The sequence below is a fragment of the Nannobrachium achirus genome (assembly GCF_963921795.1).
Source record: "Nannobrachium achirus genome assembly, chromosome: 2".
Lineage (NCBI taxonomy): Eukaryota > Metazoa > Chordata > Actinopteri > Myctophiformes > Myctophidae > Nannobrachium > Nannobrachium achirus.
In genome coordinates this window covers 43,129,899-43,145,383 of record NC_137811.1, presented here as the reverse complement: position 1 = coordinate 43,145,383, position 15,485 = coordinate 43,129,899, and the positions used below count along the sequence as shown (strand labels likewise).

The 15,485-nt window shown below is 43.8% G+C and overlaps 2 protein-coding genes across 7 annotated transcripts in view; both read left to right on the top strand.

The window, feature by feature from the left end:
• The window catches only part of LOC308298554 (sialic acid-binding Ig-like lectin 15), a gene marked incomplete at both ends in the record, with an annotated part of 432,712 nt that overhangs the window by 381,266 nt on the left and 35,961 nt on the right, over window positions 1-15,485 (top strand). The window lies entirely within an intron of this gene.
• Window positions 2,001-15,251, top strand: l3mbtl1b (L3MBTL histone methyl-lysine binding protein 1b). Of its 6 annotated transcripts, none has more exons than XM_080751216.1 (21): window positions 2,001-2,132; window positions 2,260-2,452; window positions 3,100-3,316; window positions 4,003-4,138; window positions 5,053-5,104; window positions 5,581-5,675; window positions 5,832-5,936; window positions 6,345-6,480; window positions 6,998-7,089; window positions 7,361-7,512; window positions 8,811-8,887; window positions 9,852-9,937; window positions 10,245-10,355; window positions 10,471-10,585; window positions 11,993-12,092; window positions 12,192-12,392; window positions 12,507-12,608; window positions 12,717-12,781; window positions 13,205-13,377; window positions 13,474-13,536; window positions 14,150-15,251. In XM_080751216.1, exons 1-21 carry the CDS (start codon window positions 2,022-2,024, stop codon window positions 14,276-14,278), a joined length of 2,511 nt encoding a protein of 836 aa, XP_080607342.1. In that variant the 5' UTR covers window positions 2,001-2,021; the 3' UTR covers window positions 14,279-15,251. The 6 variants fall into 6 exon arrangements, with proteins under 6 accessions (XP_080607342.1, XP_080607340.1, XP_080607339.1 ...); XM_080751214.1 differs by having other exon boundaries at window positions 12,717-12,787; window positions 13,077-13,377; XM_080751213.1 differs by having other exon boundaries at window positions 8,811-8,896; window positions 12,717-12,787; window positions 13,077-13,377.

Below are 15,485 nucleotides of genomic sequence, written 5' to 3'. Positions count from 1 at the left end.
GTTTATTTGTGGTTAACGGTAGCGACGTTTGATAAATGTGCGTTTATTCATTTTTTTGGTGCGCAAATACAGACCTCACTATTTCCCACTTTGATTTAAAAACGGCGAGAATAAATCGGTTTTTTCAAGTTTCTATTGAAGAAATTAATAAAGCGACATTATTGCGTGCGGGAACAATAACGCAGTTAGTATGACGAGCAGGTTTGATTTATTGCAAACTGTCGACGGGCCGTTAGAATGCGTTTTTCTCTTGTTATTAAGCGCTAAACTTATTGATTCCAGATTGTCCTTAGCCTCCAGTAGCTATGTGTGTATGTGTGTGTCGCTAGCCTGTCTGTCTAGCCATCATCAATAGAAGTGAACGGAGCTAGCAAGGAGCTAGCTCTGGTCCATAGCGTTAGAAGGAGTTCTCTTGAACGCTATGTCACCGATGATCCCTTGCGCCCGCAGGAAAGGCTGCGCACCCTCTCGTCTGTAGTAAAAATAAAAACTACAGTTTCGCTACTCACCAAAACAAAGACGATTCTAAGATGTTGAAAGCCTACTGTCCTTAGTGGGGACACTCTGAACCCCCCACCTCACGTCTAAAACACACCTTCTGGACAGAAAAGAAAATATTTCAACGGAAGGCGAAATCTGGTCAATGGAATCTTCTATTGACAAGACCTGTAGAGGGCGGTGCGGAGTAGCTAAAACTTCGTGCGAAATATTTTATTTTCTGGCTAAAAAGTGTATTTCAGACGTGAGGCGGGGGGCTCCGAGTGTTCCCACTAAGGAAAGTAGGCTTTCATCTCCCTAAAGCCGTCTTTGTTTTGGTGAGTAGCGAAACTGTATGTATTTTATTTTTTACTACAGACGAGAGGGTGCGCTTCCTTTCCTGCGAGCGCAAGGGCTCATCGGTGACATAGGAGAACTCCTAACGCTGTGTGGACCAGAGAGCTAGCAAGGAGCGGTTAGCTAGCAGAACCTGGGCTGACATTCCGTGACAAGGGGAAAGTAAAGAAAACGATCAGAGTGATAGAAAACACTCCATCAGGAAATTACATGACACACACTGGCCCTTGTTCGACACGTGCTCGCCTTGTGCCATTTGTTTAGACGGGTAACTTTAGTAATTTACATAGTTTAAACGTCTTGGGCTGGCCTCTCTTCCTATGCCTCCGCCATTTTGTAATAAGACGAATGCTAATCATGGGCGCTCTTATACATACACTTTATTTATGGCTAGAATAAAAACTGAGCTCCCAGCGTGGGGAGTCCGACTTGATCGCGATCACATAGATTTGACTGCAATTTAACTTCTAACGTTGATTATAACTATGACAACTATGGGAAATGCAACCTAAATTCAGTGTTGAACGTGCGTCAAGACTAAAACGTTATATCGCAATGTTAATTTGATTAAAACGCTCTTAAGTTGGACCAATCGGCGCGGAAAACAACGTTCGCTTTGAAACCAATAAACAATTAAACGCCACATTTGTCCTTGTTCTGGCAAACGGCCGATTTTAGGAGATACTGTTAAAACAAGGAAAAGACGAAGTTGTGTCGTTAACTTAAAGTTGGCACATCTTTATTCATGTTTGTCAATGGTGTTGATGGGGATTTGTCCCCATGGGACCGTGTGTGTGTGCATTTGCTCGTTAGTTGACCTGCAAAACAATATTATTATTGACTGTTTTTGTCTGAAATCGAAGTGCATGGTGTATCCTGCAAGACGGCACACCGGCGCTCTCTAGCGGTGATGCAGTGTAAGACAGAATTTAACAAGTGAATACAGAGGAATCTTCCTAGGGACTCGTAGGGAGTGACGATTAGCGATTACTTTTCATGTTATTTTAGAAATAGAAAACGGCCTCCAAATAATCGCCCTCAGTAAAAACAATGGTGCAGGAAAATCATACGTGTAGTCTGGATTGTGTATTTTTAGATGACCCTAGTTTCTAGAACGTTTGTAACTGGGTCTTTTATCACCAATGTCTTTTCAGGAGGTCGGTAGAGCAGGGAGCAGAGGAGTAGTGATGACTGACACTCCCCCAAGTGAAGGCCCTTCTCAGGGTCCAGAGTTTGACATGATGGGGGCTCTGGATTGGAAGGATGGCATAGCCACACTGCCAGGCAGTGACATAAGGGTATGCTGAAGAGATTGCTTTTGTGAGAGGAAATCCCTCTCGTGTCATGTGCATCTGTGTGTTTTTCTGTGTCTTTGCACACAAATAAGCATGCCCCCCCTCCTCCTCCTCCCCTTGTATCTCGCAGTTCCGCATGACAGAGTTTGGAACTCTAGAGATCGTCACAGACCCAGAGGTCAAAGGGCAGGAGGCAGAGCCTACTTCCGAGACCTTGGACCCAGCAGCACCGTCTCACAGTCCCACCCCTCCACCAGAGGGCCAATCAGAGGCCAGCAAAGCTTCAGCTCCAGCCAGTCAGAGGCAGCCAGTGTCTTCTCAGGGTAAAGCAACGACAGTACTAACTAAATATTTACACCATATTTATGAATGTGCTCATGATAAATGCCGTGCAGAGTTTAACTACTTCCAAACTGATGTCCATATGTTGGGTCATGTCACTATAGGCAAAAACGTTCAAAAGTAGGGAGAATAGCAGATCTACAAGCTCACAACGCTTCGTTTGCGCATCACAGCGCATTGTGAGTGTGTAGATGGGCTATTTTGGGCATTTGTCGTTTGATGAGTGGTTACTAGGGATGGGTCGATATGAAAATTTCATATCACGATTATGTGACTAAAGTAATTGCGATTCATGATATTATCGCGTTAATCAAAATATCCACAACATCCATTATCCTGTGGCAAAACATTTGCCAAAAAATAGCAGATCTACAAGCTCACAACGCGTCTCTACATTTGCTTGTAGATCGGCTATTTTTTGACAAAGTCAGTTTTACAAATTATAGAGGCTCTGCAAATAAAAGGTTAATTCATCCCAGTGCATGACGGAGGATGATTTCACGATAATTTAAATCTCCACAATACGATTATTGTGTTTTTTATCACTATAAACGATAATAGCGATTATCGTCCCATCCCTAGTGGTTACTGGTTATGTTTCATGCCTTGTGTTTACTCTGTTCTGCAGCTGCCCCTGGTCCTGTGCTACTATCTCTTGAGGAGGGTCCCAGCATGGAGGGTCCTAGTGTGGAGGTTGGACCCAGCGTCGAGGTGGGCTCCAGTGCAGACATGAGTGCCAGTGCAGAGATGGCAAGTTGTGGGGCCTGCGGTGGCCACGTTCCCAGAGATACCCTGCTGCAGGGAAAGTTCTGCAGCTCCGTCTGTGCCCAGCCTTCCAGTGGCAGGTGAACTCACATCCTCTGTCTCTGTATTATCCATGCTGTTGTTGTGGTGCAATGCTGTACTCTCTTGACGTTGGACATAACGCTGGGCAATTAAATGAAGGCATAGTAGGCTATTGGAACCGATATTTAAAACCAATATCCGACTTGCTCTTGCTCATTTAGGTTAATCAAATAATTGAGAAGCAGGTTTCTTTTCCCTGACATATGAACAAATCAACACAATGAAATTTGAATTTATATTCTTTATCCACAACTTTCCAACGTCCCATCGTGCATTGCGCAGAAGGTGTGCGGCAGCTTCCGGCGCCGCAGCCGAGTGTGACACAACGGTTGCATCTGCGACGCGACGTTAGCTTGTATGTCTGCTGTTCTCCGGAAGTGTCCCACAGATAATGCTACAGTAAATTCTCGTGGAAACAGGTGGATAACTGACTGAATCGATTTGTCTGATTAACCGTTTAACCACGTATCATACTTTGTTGTACACAGGTGGTGTACAAAATAGTGATAATCTATAAGCTCACAATGTGTGGCATTGTTAGCTTAGATCTCCCATTTTCACTATTTGTAAAATAAGTTAATTCATTAATCGTACTCGAGGCAAAAGGTTGAAATAATGGTGATATTGATTTGAGGTCATATCTCACAGCGCTAGCTGAACAACCAGTCTTGCGTGACTTCTGCAGGTCTTCTCCAGGGGAGCCCAGGGAGAGTCAGGCGGTGGAGGGTGAGAAGCTTGGTAAACGAGTGCGTAAAAAGAGGAAGATCTACATGGATTCTGCTGAGGAGGAAGAAGAAAACCGAGGAGAGGAAGAAGAAGAGGTGAGGATTAATGCTAAGATCTTTGTTAAAATGTTCCGTCACTATTAGTTCACCACCACAGTACACTACACACGTTTCTCAATTAATTGAGTACAAAAGGACCCCAGTGTAAACAGGCTATATTGCTTTCTTGGGTTTAAATCCTATTTGTAGACCTTGTATCTGAACTGTATTGTCCTGAGCTTTTCCTATGCAAACTGCTAAAAGTATTCAATCAATCAAAAACAAGTCTGCTGAGTCTTGTCCGGTATTTTACCGGTTTACAGGATTCTGTATAGCTATGTTGTAATTACACAGGTGTACGTATGAAAATATTCAGGTTTCATACAAATTGAGGGAGTTGTTTATATTCTTTTTTTTCTTTTGTTCAAGGTTTCTTTATTATTATTTTACAACATGTATATATATATATATTCACAAAAGCATACAAAAGAAGAAGTATTTTACCCCCCCACCCCCCCCAAAGTTCCCGAGTTGTTTATATTCTTAACGCCTCTCTGCTTTCTCAACCTATGAATCAAAACCAAGCATGTACACAGTCAAATCCTCTGCTCACTTATCCATTTGGAACTCTTAGAGTATACACATGTAACCACGTAGACCTTTATGAGTTATTTTGGTTACACTTGCGTACTCTCAGAGTTCAATGAACAGTCAGGATTTTACAGTATTTTACAGTCTGTCATTCAATGTTATATGAGATACTTTAATGGTTTCCAGTGGAAATAAGATTAGTCTTTTCATGGATCTCCTTTTAGTAGACCTTGTACCAGTGAACTGTACCGTCATGAAACTGTACCTTTTCCTATGCAAACTTCTAATAAAGTCTTCAATCAATCAAAAAGGGGCAGTGAACACTGCTTCTTGTTTTTCCTTTCGAAGAATAAGTTGTAATTTGTTCTTTTGGTTCACAGGAAAAGACCAAGGCTTCCAAAGGCAGGAGAGGTGCCAAAATGGCCAAACTTGGTATGTCACAATGCTGTCACTGTAAGTAAAAGGAAGGCAGTGAGGATTTGAGTGTTTAGGGTGAAGAAGTGGGGGAGTGAAGATAGTAGAGTCAGGGTCCTCTGTAGCACTGTCATCTAGATGCATTCCACTGCTAGGGCTGTCACGATTATGACATTTTACTTGACGATTAATTGTCACACAAATAGTTGTGGATAAGCAATTGTTATGCATCTCGTTATTTTGCACGCCAGTGTAGCTGTTTACATAAAAAGAGCAGTGTTTTCAGAGTCTTACTCCGTGGAGACTGAGCTAACAAACTGAACCAATCAACCTGAGCATACAAATCGTAGGGTTCAGTCTGTGTCCCAGATATACGGTAGTTTGTGGCGGGTGTTTACCTGCGATTTAAAAAAACGGAATAATCGGCGTGGAATACTTAAAAATGATAAATTACCCTCACTCACAGCAGATCTTGTTTTTTGACTTGTCTCCAGTAACTGCCCCGACCAATAAGAAGCGAGCGTGGAGCTGGCCCGCCTATCTAGAAGAGGAGAGAGCCATAGCTGCCCCTGTTAAGCTTTTCAAAGAGGTATTTCTGCCAAAAACTACACACACACACATTCAGGGTTATACATCTGGAAATAAATGTCCTTCTTTTGCTCATCCATGTAATACAAGTGTGTGTGTGTGTGTGTGTGTGTGTGTGTGTGTGTGTGTGTGTGTGTGTGTGTGTGTGTGTGTTTAGCACCAGTCCTTTCCTCAGAGCAGGAATAGCTTCAAGGTGGGAATGAAGCTTGAAGGATTAGACCCCTGTCACCCCTCCCTGTTCTGTGTGCTCACTGTGGCAGAGGTAAGAACATGTACATGTACAGGTACTGTATGTATATAACCCCACACAGTAAAACTGTCTTTGGTCATTTATTAATTTCTGTCTACTTGCACTGATGTCTAGGAACAGATACCAGATGCTATGCGCCGCATGCCACCTTTTAAAAAGAAATCTCTAAATGTTTTGGATGGATATGCTATGTGTAAATTAAATTTATACAGTAGATATACGTTGTTCTATTTTTATTCTATTTATTTATTTGCCTTCACAAACAAACAATCAATCAAAATGATGGAGCTTACACAAAAACAAATTTCACCCACTGTTTTACACCTGTAAACCTGTGATGTGGCAATAAAGATGATTCTGATTCTAACTCTGAGGATTTTACTGTGCCTTCCTCTCCTGTCTTGACATCCCGCCGTTCAGATCCAAGGCTACAGGATAAGGCTCCACTTTGACGGCTACCCAGAGTGCTACGACTTCTGGGTCAACGCTGATTCCTGGGACGTGAAGCCGGCGGGTTGGTGTGAGAAGATGGGACACAAACTGTTGCTGCCTAAAGGTATTTTTGCTATAGAAACACACACACTCACACTCACCGCCCTAGACATTAGGGAGTTTAAGCAAAGACGGTTTTCAGGACGGCTCCGCTAGGCGGAAGTACAGCTGCTATGATGCAATTGCCGTAGCAGTCAAAATCGTTAAGCAAACAGCCGTCAGTGATGGGTTCCCACCCCTTTTACTGAACTCTTTGGTTCCCATGGTGCCGCGTCTATGCAGCAGACATTAGAGACGCTACGTGGAAAGGTTGTTTCTGCCGTAGTAGGAAGGGCAGTGACGGCAAGCAGGTTTATACTGTATATCGAGCACTGATACATTTCCGGCTAGCGGACTGGCTACCTGTCATCACAAATGATAGCAAGCAAGAGAACCAGAACATGAGATGAACTCCTGACATACGTGTGTGTGTGTGTGTGTGTGTGTGTGTGTGTGTGTGTGTGTGTGTGTGTGTGTGTGTGTGTGTGTGTGTGTGTGTGTGTGTGTGTGTGTGTGTGTGCACACGTGCGTGCGTGATGTAGGTTGTAAGGACGGGGAGTTTAACTGGAGCATGTATGTGAAGAACTGCAGAGGACACCTGGCTCCCAAGCATCTCTTCAAGAGCCTCAACACAGTGAGTCCATATTGTGCTATTCATTTTTACAATGTTATGGTTTTTCCTCATTCATTTCGAGATTTAATGTGAAATGAGTAGTCATGGAATGTGTGTGTGTGTGTGTGTGTGTGTGTGTGTGTGTGTGTGTGTGTGTGTGTGTGTGTGTGTGTGTGTGTGTGTGTGTGTGTGTGTGTGTGTGTGTGTGTGTGTGTGTGTGTGTGTGTGTGTGTGTGTGTGTGTGTGTGTGTGTGTGTGTGTGTGTGCGCGCGCGCGCGTGTTTGTTTTCCAGTCTGTGACTCCATCTGGTTTCCGTGCGGGGATGAAGCTGGAGGCTGTAGACAGAAAGAACCCGTCCTTGATCTGCGTAGCAACCATCGCCGGTGTCGTTGACAACCGGCTCCTCATTCACTTTGACAACTGGGAAGACACATACGATTATTGGTAGGAGCCGTGCAGGTGTGGGTGTTGGTTGGACAATAGCCACAATATAGCTGTGGCGCTGTGCTGAGGCTGAATGGATGTCCATGCAGCCTCTGAAAGGCATACACAGTACATTCCTGACTGAGTGTTCTTTTAAAGCTGCAATCCCTAACCTTTTGATCTGTATGATAGAGCACCGTTTCCCAAGCAGTGGATCGGCCATTTGTGAGTCACAGACCAATTTTTATTGGTCACGACTTGAGTAAAAAAATGTTCTTTTACTACATTTAAAAATATAGCCCTTACCCGTTCAAAGATATGAGCTCCTAAATGATGTGCAGTGTGTGGGTTATGGGATGTGCACTGTGCTCACAGTATATGAGGGATGGAAAGTAATTTTAACTGGTGCTTGCATGTAGGAGCATCAATGTAAGAAATACCCGTTTTGTTTAATGGCTATAGAGATACTGTGTACCGATCTGCATGATTTTTGGACAACATCTGTAACAGGGCCAGACAACCTCTAATCTCTCTTTTGGGAACCACTGTGATAGAGTATGTTAACACAATAGTTACCTAGCATGCCTAATTGCCTATTCTGCATTCACCAAAAATAGCTGATCTCCAAGCCCACAATGCAGCACAACTTTGTGAGCTTGTCAGGGCCGGGGCTTAGCTCATCTTCTTTCCTCTAAACTGCAGCACTGTTGTGGTTTATTTAGTAGCATTTTGTAGTGTGTGACTGACTGGTCCAACTACTGTGTATGGGAGAGCGGAGTGGCGAGTGCGAGCACCGTCAGTCTAACAGCCACTCCTCCCCCCAAAATGGGCCTCTGATCGCCCTCTTCTTCATCAAGTTCGCCCGCAGGCTGCGCTATTGCCGTCTCAGTCGCTGTGGCTGCTAGTTTGCGCTCCAGAAGGGCCGCCAGCCGCCTCCGTGTCTTTGGCTGCTGCTACTGCAGCTGCAGGCAGCAGGTGGCTGTGGATCCTGCTCCATAGATTTGGTGTACTGTAGACAGAAAAGGTGGTCTAAGTACAGTTGTAACTCAGGTCAGTTTTTACTGAGAAGAGGGTTTAAGTGGATAATGTAGATCCTGTGGTCAGATAGGACCACCACTGGTTGACAAGAGGTGTTGCTTGAATTTGAAATGGAAACATTTGCCTTCCCAAATTAGTTTATAGCTCAACAGTTGAAGGTTTGGCACTCACACGGTGGACCCGGGTTGGAGAAAAACTCTTGAGAGTGACCAAATGGATAAATGAACACTGAGGAAGTTACTGCATACGTGTCATAAGCCTGGTGTTGACTTTGTGTCCAGGTGTGACGCCAGCAGTCCATACATTCATCCTGTGGGATTCTGTGAGGAGGCAGAGCTAACCCTCACCACCCCAGCTGGTAGGACACGTACGCAAACATTTGAGTCATTACGTTGTTGTGGCATGCTGTATTACCTGAATGAATGCAATACAAAAGTAACTTATTGTTTTTTTTTACTTTTATGAGTGTGTATTTTAATCCCAAACATGTATGAGAGAGCAACAACCACTGAACTGTAGTTGACCACAAACACATATTGTCTATTATGAATAAATTGTCATTAAAGACATTTCTTGTGTTAAATAACAGTTAGAACTACAAATATACTACCAGTTTAATACCAGTTTACTGGTTTCACTAGCCCAGTGAAAGGCTAATATTGGCTGCAGGAAAGTGCTGTTCATGTCTTAGGTTGAAGTGTTTATTGTCTTAACCATTAACTGTTCTATAGAAGCAGGGAATCATACAAATGAATATTCCCTTACATCCAACCCAGCACTTTATCTTTTCTACATTCTGTTTAAATATTGCATTGCAACTTGATGCATTATGAGCTTGTATATTGGCCTATTTTATACTTTGTCAACAATGAATGTCAACAAGCTCTAAACACATCACAGTGCCTCATTTTTCTTTTAAATCAGTGGTTCTCAACCTTTTCAGGCCACAACCCACCCCCAAAATAATAATATTTGAACAGGGGACCCCCTACCCTGACGAGCACTTGGAGCGTTACATTTTTTATAACACAGTTCTATAGTGAAAATAGCTGATCTACATGCTCATAACGGCTCGCAACACGAGGCGTGTAGATCGTCTATTTTCACAATTTCTGCCTCTAATATTTGACAGTTTGGCCAATTTGTCATTTTAGAGGTATCAAAAAGTCCTTAAATTGTCACTTTAGAAATGTGCACATACCCTCTATACACTTAAACGTTATTTTGGTTTGTTTACTGTTGAGTGAGAAAACAATGTAACACAGGTTGAGATCCACTATTTTAAATGACTGCCAGGCTTGTCGTGTGTTTCCGCTCCTCAGAATATAAGCATCCCAAGAGCTTCTCCTGGGAAAAGTACCTGGAAGAGACGGGGACACAAGCTGCCCCCGCACGGGCTTTCAAACCGGTGAGGCTCTCATACTCCTACCTACAGATGGCATGCATATTCTATTACAGCACGCATGGAGCCAGGAGGTTTTGTCCACTGATGGCTGATATCCTCCAGATCTCAGTTGCCATAAAAAATGATCGATTAGCCATTATTTAATCAAATAAACAATTAATTCATTTTATCTCTATATTGGGCATGTCATCATAGGCGAAATTAATTAGTTAATCGATTCATTGATATAAAAGGCCGACTGACGTATGAGTACATAGCAGCTCGCTCTAACCTCTCACCCTGATGGTCATCATGTGTTGTTTTGTTCCAGCGGCCTCCTCATGGCTTCCAGATTGGGATGAAGTTGGAAGCCGTTGATAAGAGGAATCCCATGCTTATCCGCGTGGCAACTATAGTCGACACAGAGGACCACCGTTTGAAGGTACGAATGGACGTTTCTTTCTAGAGAAGCACGCAAGACGACTGTCTCGTATGATGACTTTGCAGTCGTGGTTTTATGGTTAATTGGCTCTCACTCTTCCCTTCGTGCGACGTAGATCCACTTTGACGGATGGGAAGTAGAGTACGACTACTGGGTGGACACTGACTGTCCGGAGCTGCACCCTATGGGCTGGTGTCAGAAGACTGGACACCCGCTACAGTACCCCAACGGTGTGATACTCACGCATGCTCGCACGCCTCATTCACAGACACACATCGTCTTGCCATCTGCCTGTGTTGTGACACTCTGCAATGTAAAGCCTGATCTACCCCGTTGTGTAGCTGTGTCGCGTACCACGAGCCGATCTACAAGCCCACAACGCATTGTGAGCTTGTAGTCAGTTAAGGATCTCTCAAGATGTACATCTTAAATCTGAAAGAATTGATGAGTCGGCACTGTTGCTGCCTCCTTGAGGTGGTCCACAGCTAAATGCTGGAGAGTTGGTGACCAAATGGACCCTTAGAGATCTTTAACTCTTGAGAGTGTAAAATGAAATGGACCCTTAGGAGTCCATTTTTCACTCTCAAGAGTTAAATTACTGTTAAACATATGCATTACTTAATTTACCAGTAAGACACCTAAGGGTGAAAAGCGACCTCACAATAAAGGGCGAGGTCGCGCAATTCATTTGCAAGTGTGACTCGAGTTGTAGTTGTTGTTTAAGTTGGACTGGTTAAACTGACACAATATGTCCATACAGTATGGGCATTCCCAGATATGGGCTTAATATTGATGGCATAAAAGGGATTCTGTTAGTGTGGTTGCCCTAAAAGGGCATCATCTGGGAATCAGATGTAGAGAGCAGGGATCTCCATACAGTATATGGGCATTAAAGGGACAAGGATGTAATTAAATTGCAAGTCTGACTTGTGTCCATATATGGACATTCCCAGATATGGGCTTAATATTGATGGCATAAAAGGGATTCTATTGTATGGGCATTCCCAGATATGGGCTTAATATTGATGGCATAAAAGGGATTCTATTGTATGGGCATTCCCAGATATGGGCTTAATATTGGGCATAAAAGGGATTCTATTAGTGTGGTTGCCCTAACAGGGCATCATATGGGAATAGAGGTCAGCTCCATATATGGAGATCTATTCTAGGTGATGATCCTGTCGGATATCCAAGGCTTGATCTTTGATGAGGTGATGTCACAATGTCAACAAAATTGAGGCGTTACAGAAGGAAGGAAGGTCGTACAGACAAGATGTGCCGGTTATCATAGTTAACTGCGACCTACAGTCGCAATAACAAGTCTACAAAATTAGAGAATGTAGAAGAATTGTTATTTTTGATCATTTTGCCTGTTATGTATTGTACCAACATCAATACAGCATGGAATTGTGATTCTTATTCAACGACAAAAGAATATTCTACTTTTTGGGTCTGAGAGGCTAGATCTCATCAAATGGTGGTCTGAGGCTCAAATGCTGAATAAATAATGGACCTTGATATGAACAGGATTTAAAACCACTGATTTATGAGGACGAGGAAGGATTGTGTCATTCAGTGGTCTTCCTCTCGTCAGGTTTCAGGTGTATTAACTCTCCAGGATGATTGTGTTATCTTAGGCTCCACGGACACGCCAGCCCCTCCAGGACAAGGCTGTCCTACCCCAGGGTGCAACGGGGTCGGCCACATCAGAGGACCACGCTATGGAACCCACTATACGTTAGTAGCACACTTTTGACTTTTAACATTAAAGCACCTTTCTCTAAATACCGGTATTTGATTAACATCATAAAGACGTGTGTGTGTGCGTGCCTGCAGTCAGGTGAGCTGTCCATACTCCGAGTTGAACTTGAACAAGGAAGGCTTGGTACCAGATCGTCTCAGTGGAGAAAGACCCCCCGTCCTCAGTGGACATCCCCGCGGCCGACGTCCCGACACCCACTCCAACCCAGCCACGACGCACACCCCCACCCCACCAGAGCAGCCTGAAACAGCTGATGACAGCTCCCAAAACAACAGGTACCAACACTCTTCCACTTCGTATCGTACAACTGTCTTGTAAAGCCAGCAGCAATGCCCAAGAGATGTTCTACTGGTGTTTAATGTATGCCACTCTGTTTTCTGTGTTGCTAGGAAACCTGTGGTGGCTGAGGGAGAGCGTTCTGGACGCAACAGCCAGCCTGAGCCACAAGGTGGGGCCAGCGAGCAAAGCCAGAATGGAGCCAGACCAAAGCGGTAACTAGTTCCTTGGAAGTAACTCCTTCCTGTGCAATGCTGAATTAACAGAGGCTCTGTAAGGTTTTCAACAGAGGAACCTCTAACATTCTTTTATGGTTATTGCAGGTCTGCACCAGTCCCTAAGTATCTCAAAATGCACTATGTTAAAGAAGAGATTGGAGATGGTAAAGGTACGAGTGAGTATGTACTGTGTGTGTGTGTGTGTGTGTGTGTGTGTGTGTGTGTGTGTGTGTGTGTGTGTGTGTGTGTGTGTGTGTGTGTGTTTATGTGTATGTGTGTGTGTGTGTGTGTGTGTGCGCGCGCACGTTTGTTTGTAGGTGAGAGAGACAAAGAAGAATGGCATAATGTGACACTGACAAATAATGCAAATGTACCACATGTGTCTCCTCTCAGCCTCTCCAGACTCTGTCTCCCTCCAGCAGGCTCTCACATGTGTCTCCTGTCTCCTCTCTCCTCTCCTCTCAGCCTCTCCAGACTCTATCTCCCTCCAGCAGGCTCTCACATGTGTCTCCTCTCTCCTCTCCTCTCAGCCTCTCCAGACTCTATCTCCCTCCAGCAGGCTCTCATGTGTCTCCTCTCTCCTCTCCTCTCAGCCTCTCCAGACTCTATCTCCCTCCAGCAGGCTCTCCACCAGTCTGTTTTCTCCCCTGGTATATCTGCCTCCCCACCCCAGAGGGTGGCTCTATGCTGGGACAAACACTGTCAGCTTCTCCCCGAGGTCTTGGGTCTTACCGCCAAGAGAGTGGCAACCTGGAGTGCAGAAGAGGTCAGACAACGTGCACGCTCGTTTATTTAAAAATGAAAGACAAAACATACCGCTCCATCCACGTGCATAACATGTCCTGTTTGTCTGTTTGCTCAGGTGGCCAGTTTTGTCAAAGGACTCCCCGGTTGCAAAGAGCACGCTGCAACGTTTAGAACAGAGGTAAGTAGTTCATCGCAACTATGTATTATGGCAGACGGCTTATTTGAATTCACGAGTTACTATTGTGTAGCAGCGTTAGTAGCCAGCATGAGATAACGACTCACCTACTGCTAGGGACGTGGAAAGAGATGATCAGGCCCTATTTTCATATATTATTAGCCTAAATCTTGCAACTGGTCCTCCAACAGCTCTGCTAGGGAATGGCTTCAGTGGTTCCCAGACGGTTTGCCATTCAAGTTCCGCTGTAGGGTTAACTTAGGATTTTGTGACAACCACACATTATTAATGCCATATAAAAGTACCTGTATACAAAAGGTTATGAATTGTTTGTTTAGTATATTATTATTATCTAGTATATCATATCATATCATTTCATATATCATATCATATCATATCATACTTTGTTGGTACTAATTTTCCAATAAAACATTTTAACCACTTTGAACTAGGCGAATATCTTTTTATTATTATTCTTTTTTTTACAAATGTAAAAGTAGGGAAAACTGCAGATCTACAACCTTACGTGTTGCATTGCAATGTGTTGTGAGTCACATTGTTGTTGGCCCATGGCATGGAGCTTAACCACTTTCTCCGCATCTCTTCTCTTATACAGCAAATCGACGGCGAGGCCTTCTTGCTTCTCACTCAAGCAGACATTGTTAAGATCCTGTCAATCAAACTAGGCCCTGCTCTGAAGATCTACAACTCCATTCTTATGCTGAAGAATGCAGACGAAGAGTAGGACTCGCCTCGGGGTGGAATCACTTACTCTTATACAGTAACTTAAAACTCCTCCGACCTCCCCTTCATCGACACCCTTGGGTAAAGGATAAAGATTCAAACGGAACCAGGGCTTTCACCCGTGAAGTTCTGTGCAGTTCAGGTAGAGACAAGAATGGGTGGAAGCCGACTGCTGCAGATCTTGCCCATCTCGTCCCCAAGGCTCTCTCCGTGATGGACAACTTGTCGCCCTGAGGGAGAGCTTTACATTGTAATATAATAAGGATTCTTAATTTATATTGTATTCGTTTTCTGAATGACAATGAACGTAACTGCAGGCACCTTTAAGGCTTCTTAATGATGTACAGTTTGTGTATTGGATTTAATGTCATGGCATTTTCCTTTTTTTATTTTTGAATCATCTTGAAAAGGTGCTTAAACCCAGAGCTCACAGAACAAGTTAAGTGTGTGATTTGTTGCTTTTACTTGAAACAATATTTTTTATATATATACATACATGCAAAAACAGACATGAGCAGAGTGCTTCTAATATGGAACAACTAGAACAGGTGTCTTCAACAGGGGGTCCGGTACCCCTAGGGGGTCCTCAGAGTTACTACAGGGGGGCCGCCAAATCTTTGTGTGATAGGATCATGTTTTATACATTAACCACTTGAACCCTCGCATCCCTATTCTGAGAGGAACATCACCCAAAAATAGCAGATCTACAAGCTTACAACGCCTCGCAACGGCGTTGTAAGCTTGTAGATCGGCTATTTTTTGCCAAAGAAGAGCAGACAAAAGAATTTGACACTTCAAGTGGTTAAATGTCTGAAAATACACATTACTCCAACATGATGACAGTGCTGTCAAACAAGTCTAAGCTGTCTAAGAAATATATGAAAATCTTTCTTCTGCAACACAATTTTATACAATATGTGTAGTGGCGGTCCCTGCTTCATCTCTCTCTCAGCTAAGGGGTCCCTGGCCTGAAATCATTGAAGACCCCTGAACTAGAGTGGAATCATTATTTGTTTCTCCTATAGGTGGAGACATTGGGCTGCTCTTCATGTCCAGGGCAGAGGGTTTTTTAGCTCCAAAGGAGAGAGTGAAGTATACAGTATGTGTGCATGACATCATGACGTGTGCCCATTACATGAGTGTGCTTCAGAAATGAGGAAGTATCTTCCTGCCAGCCCCTGTTATCTTGCGTTTTCCGATCACAGGGT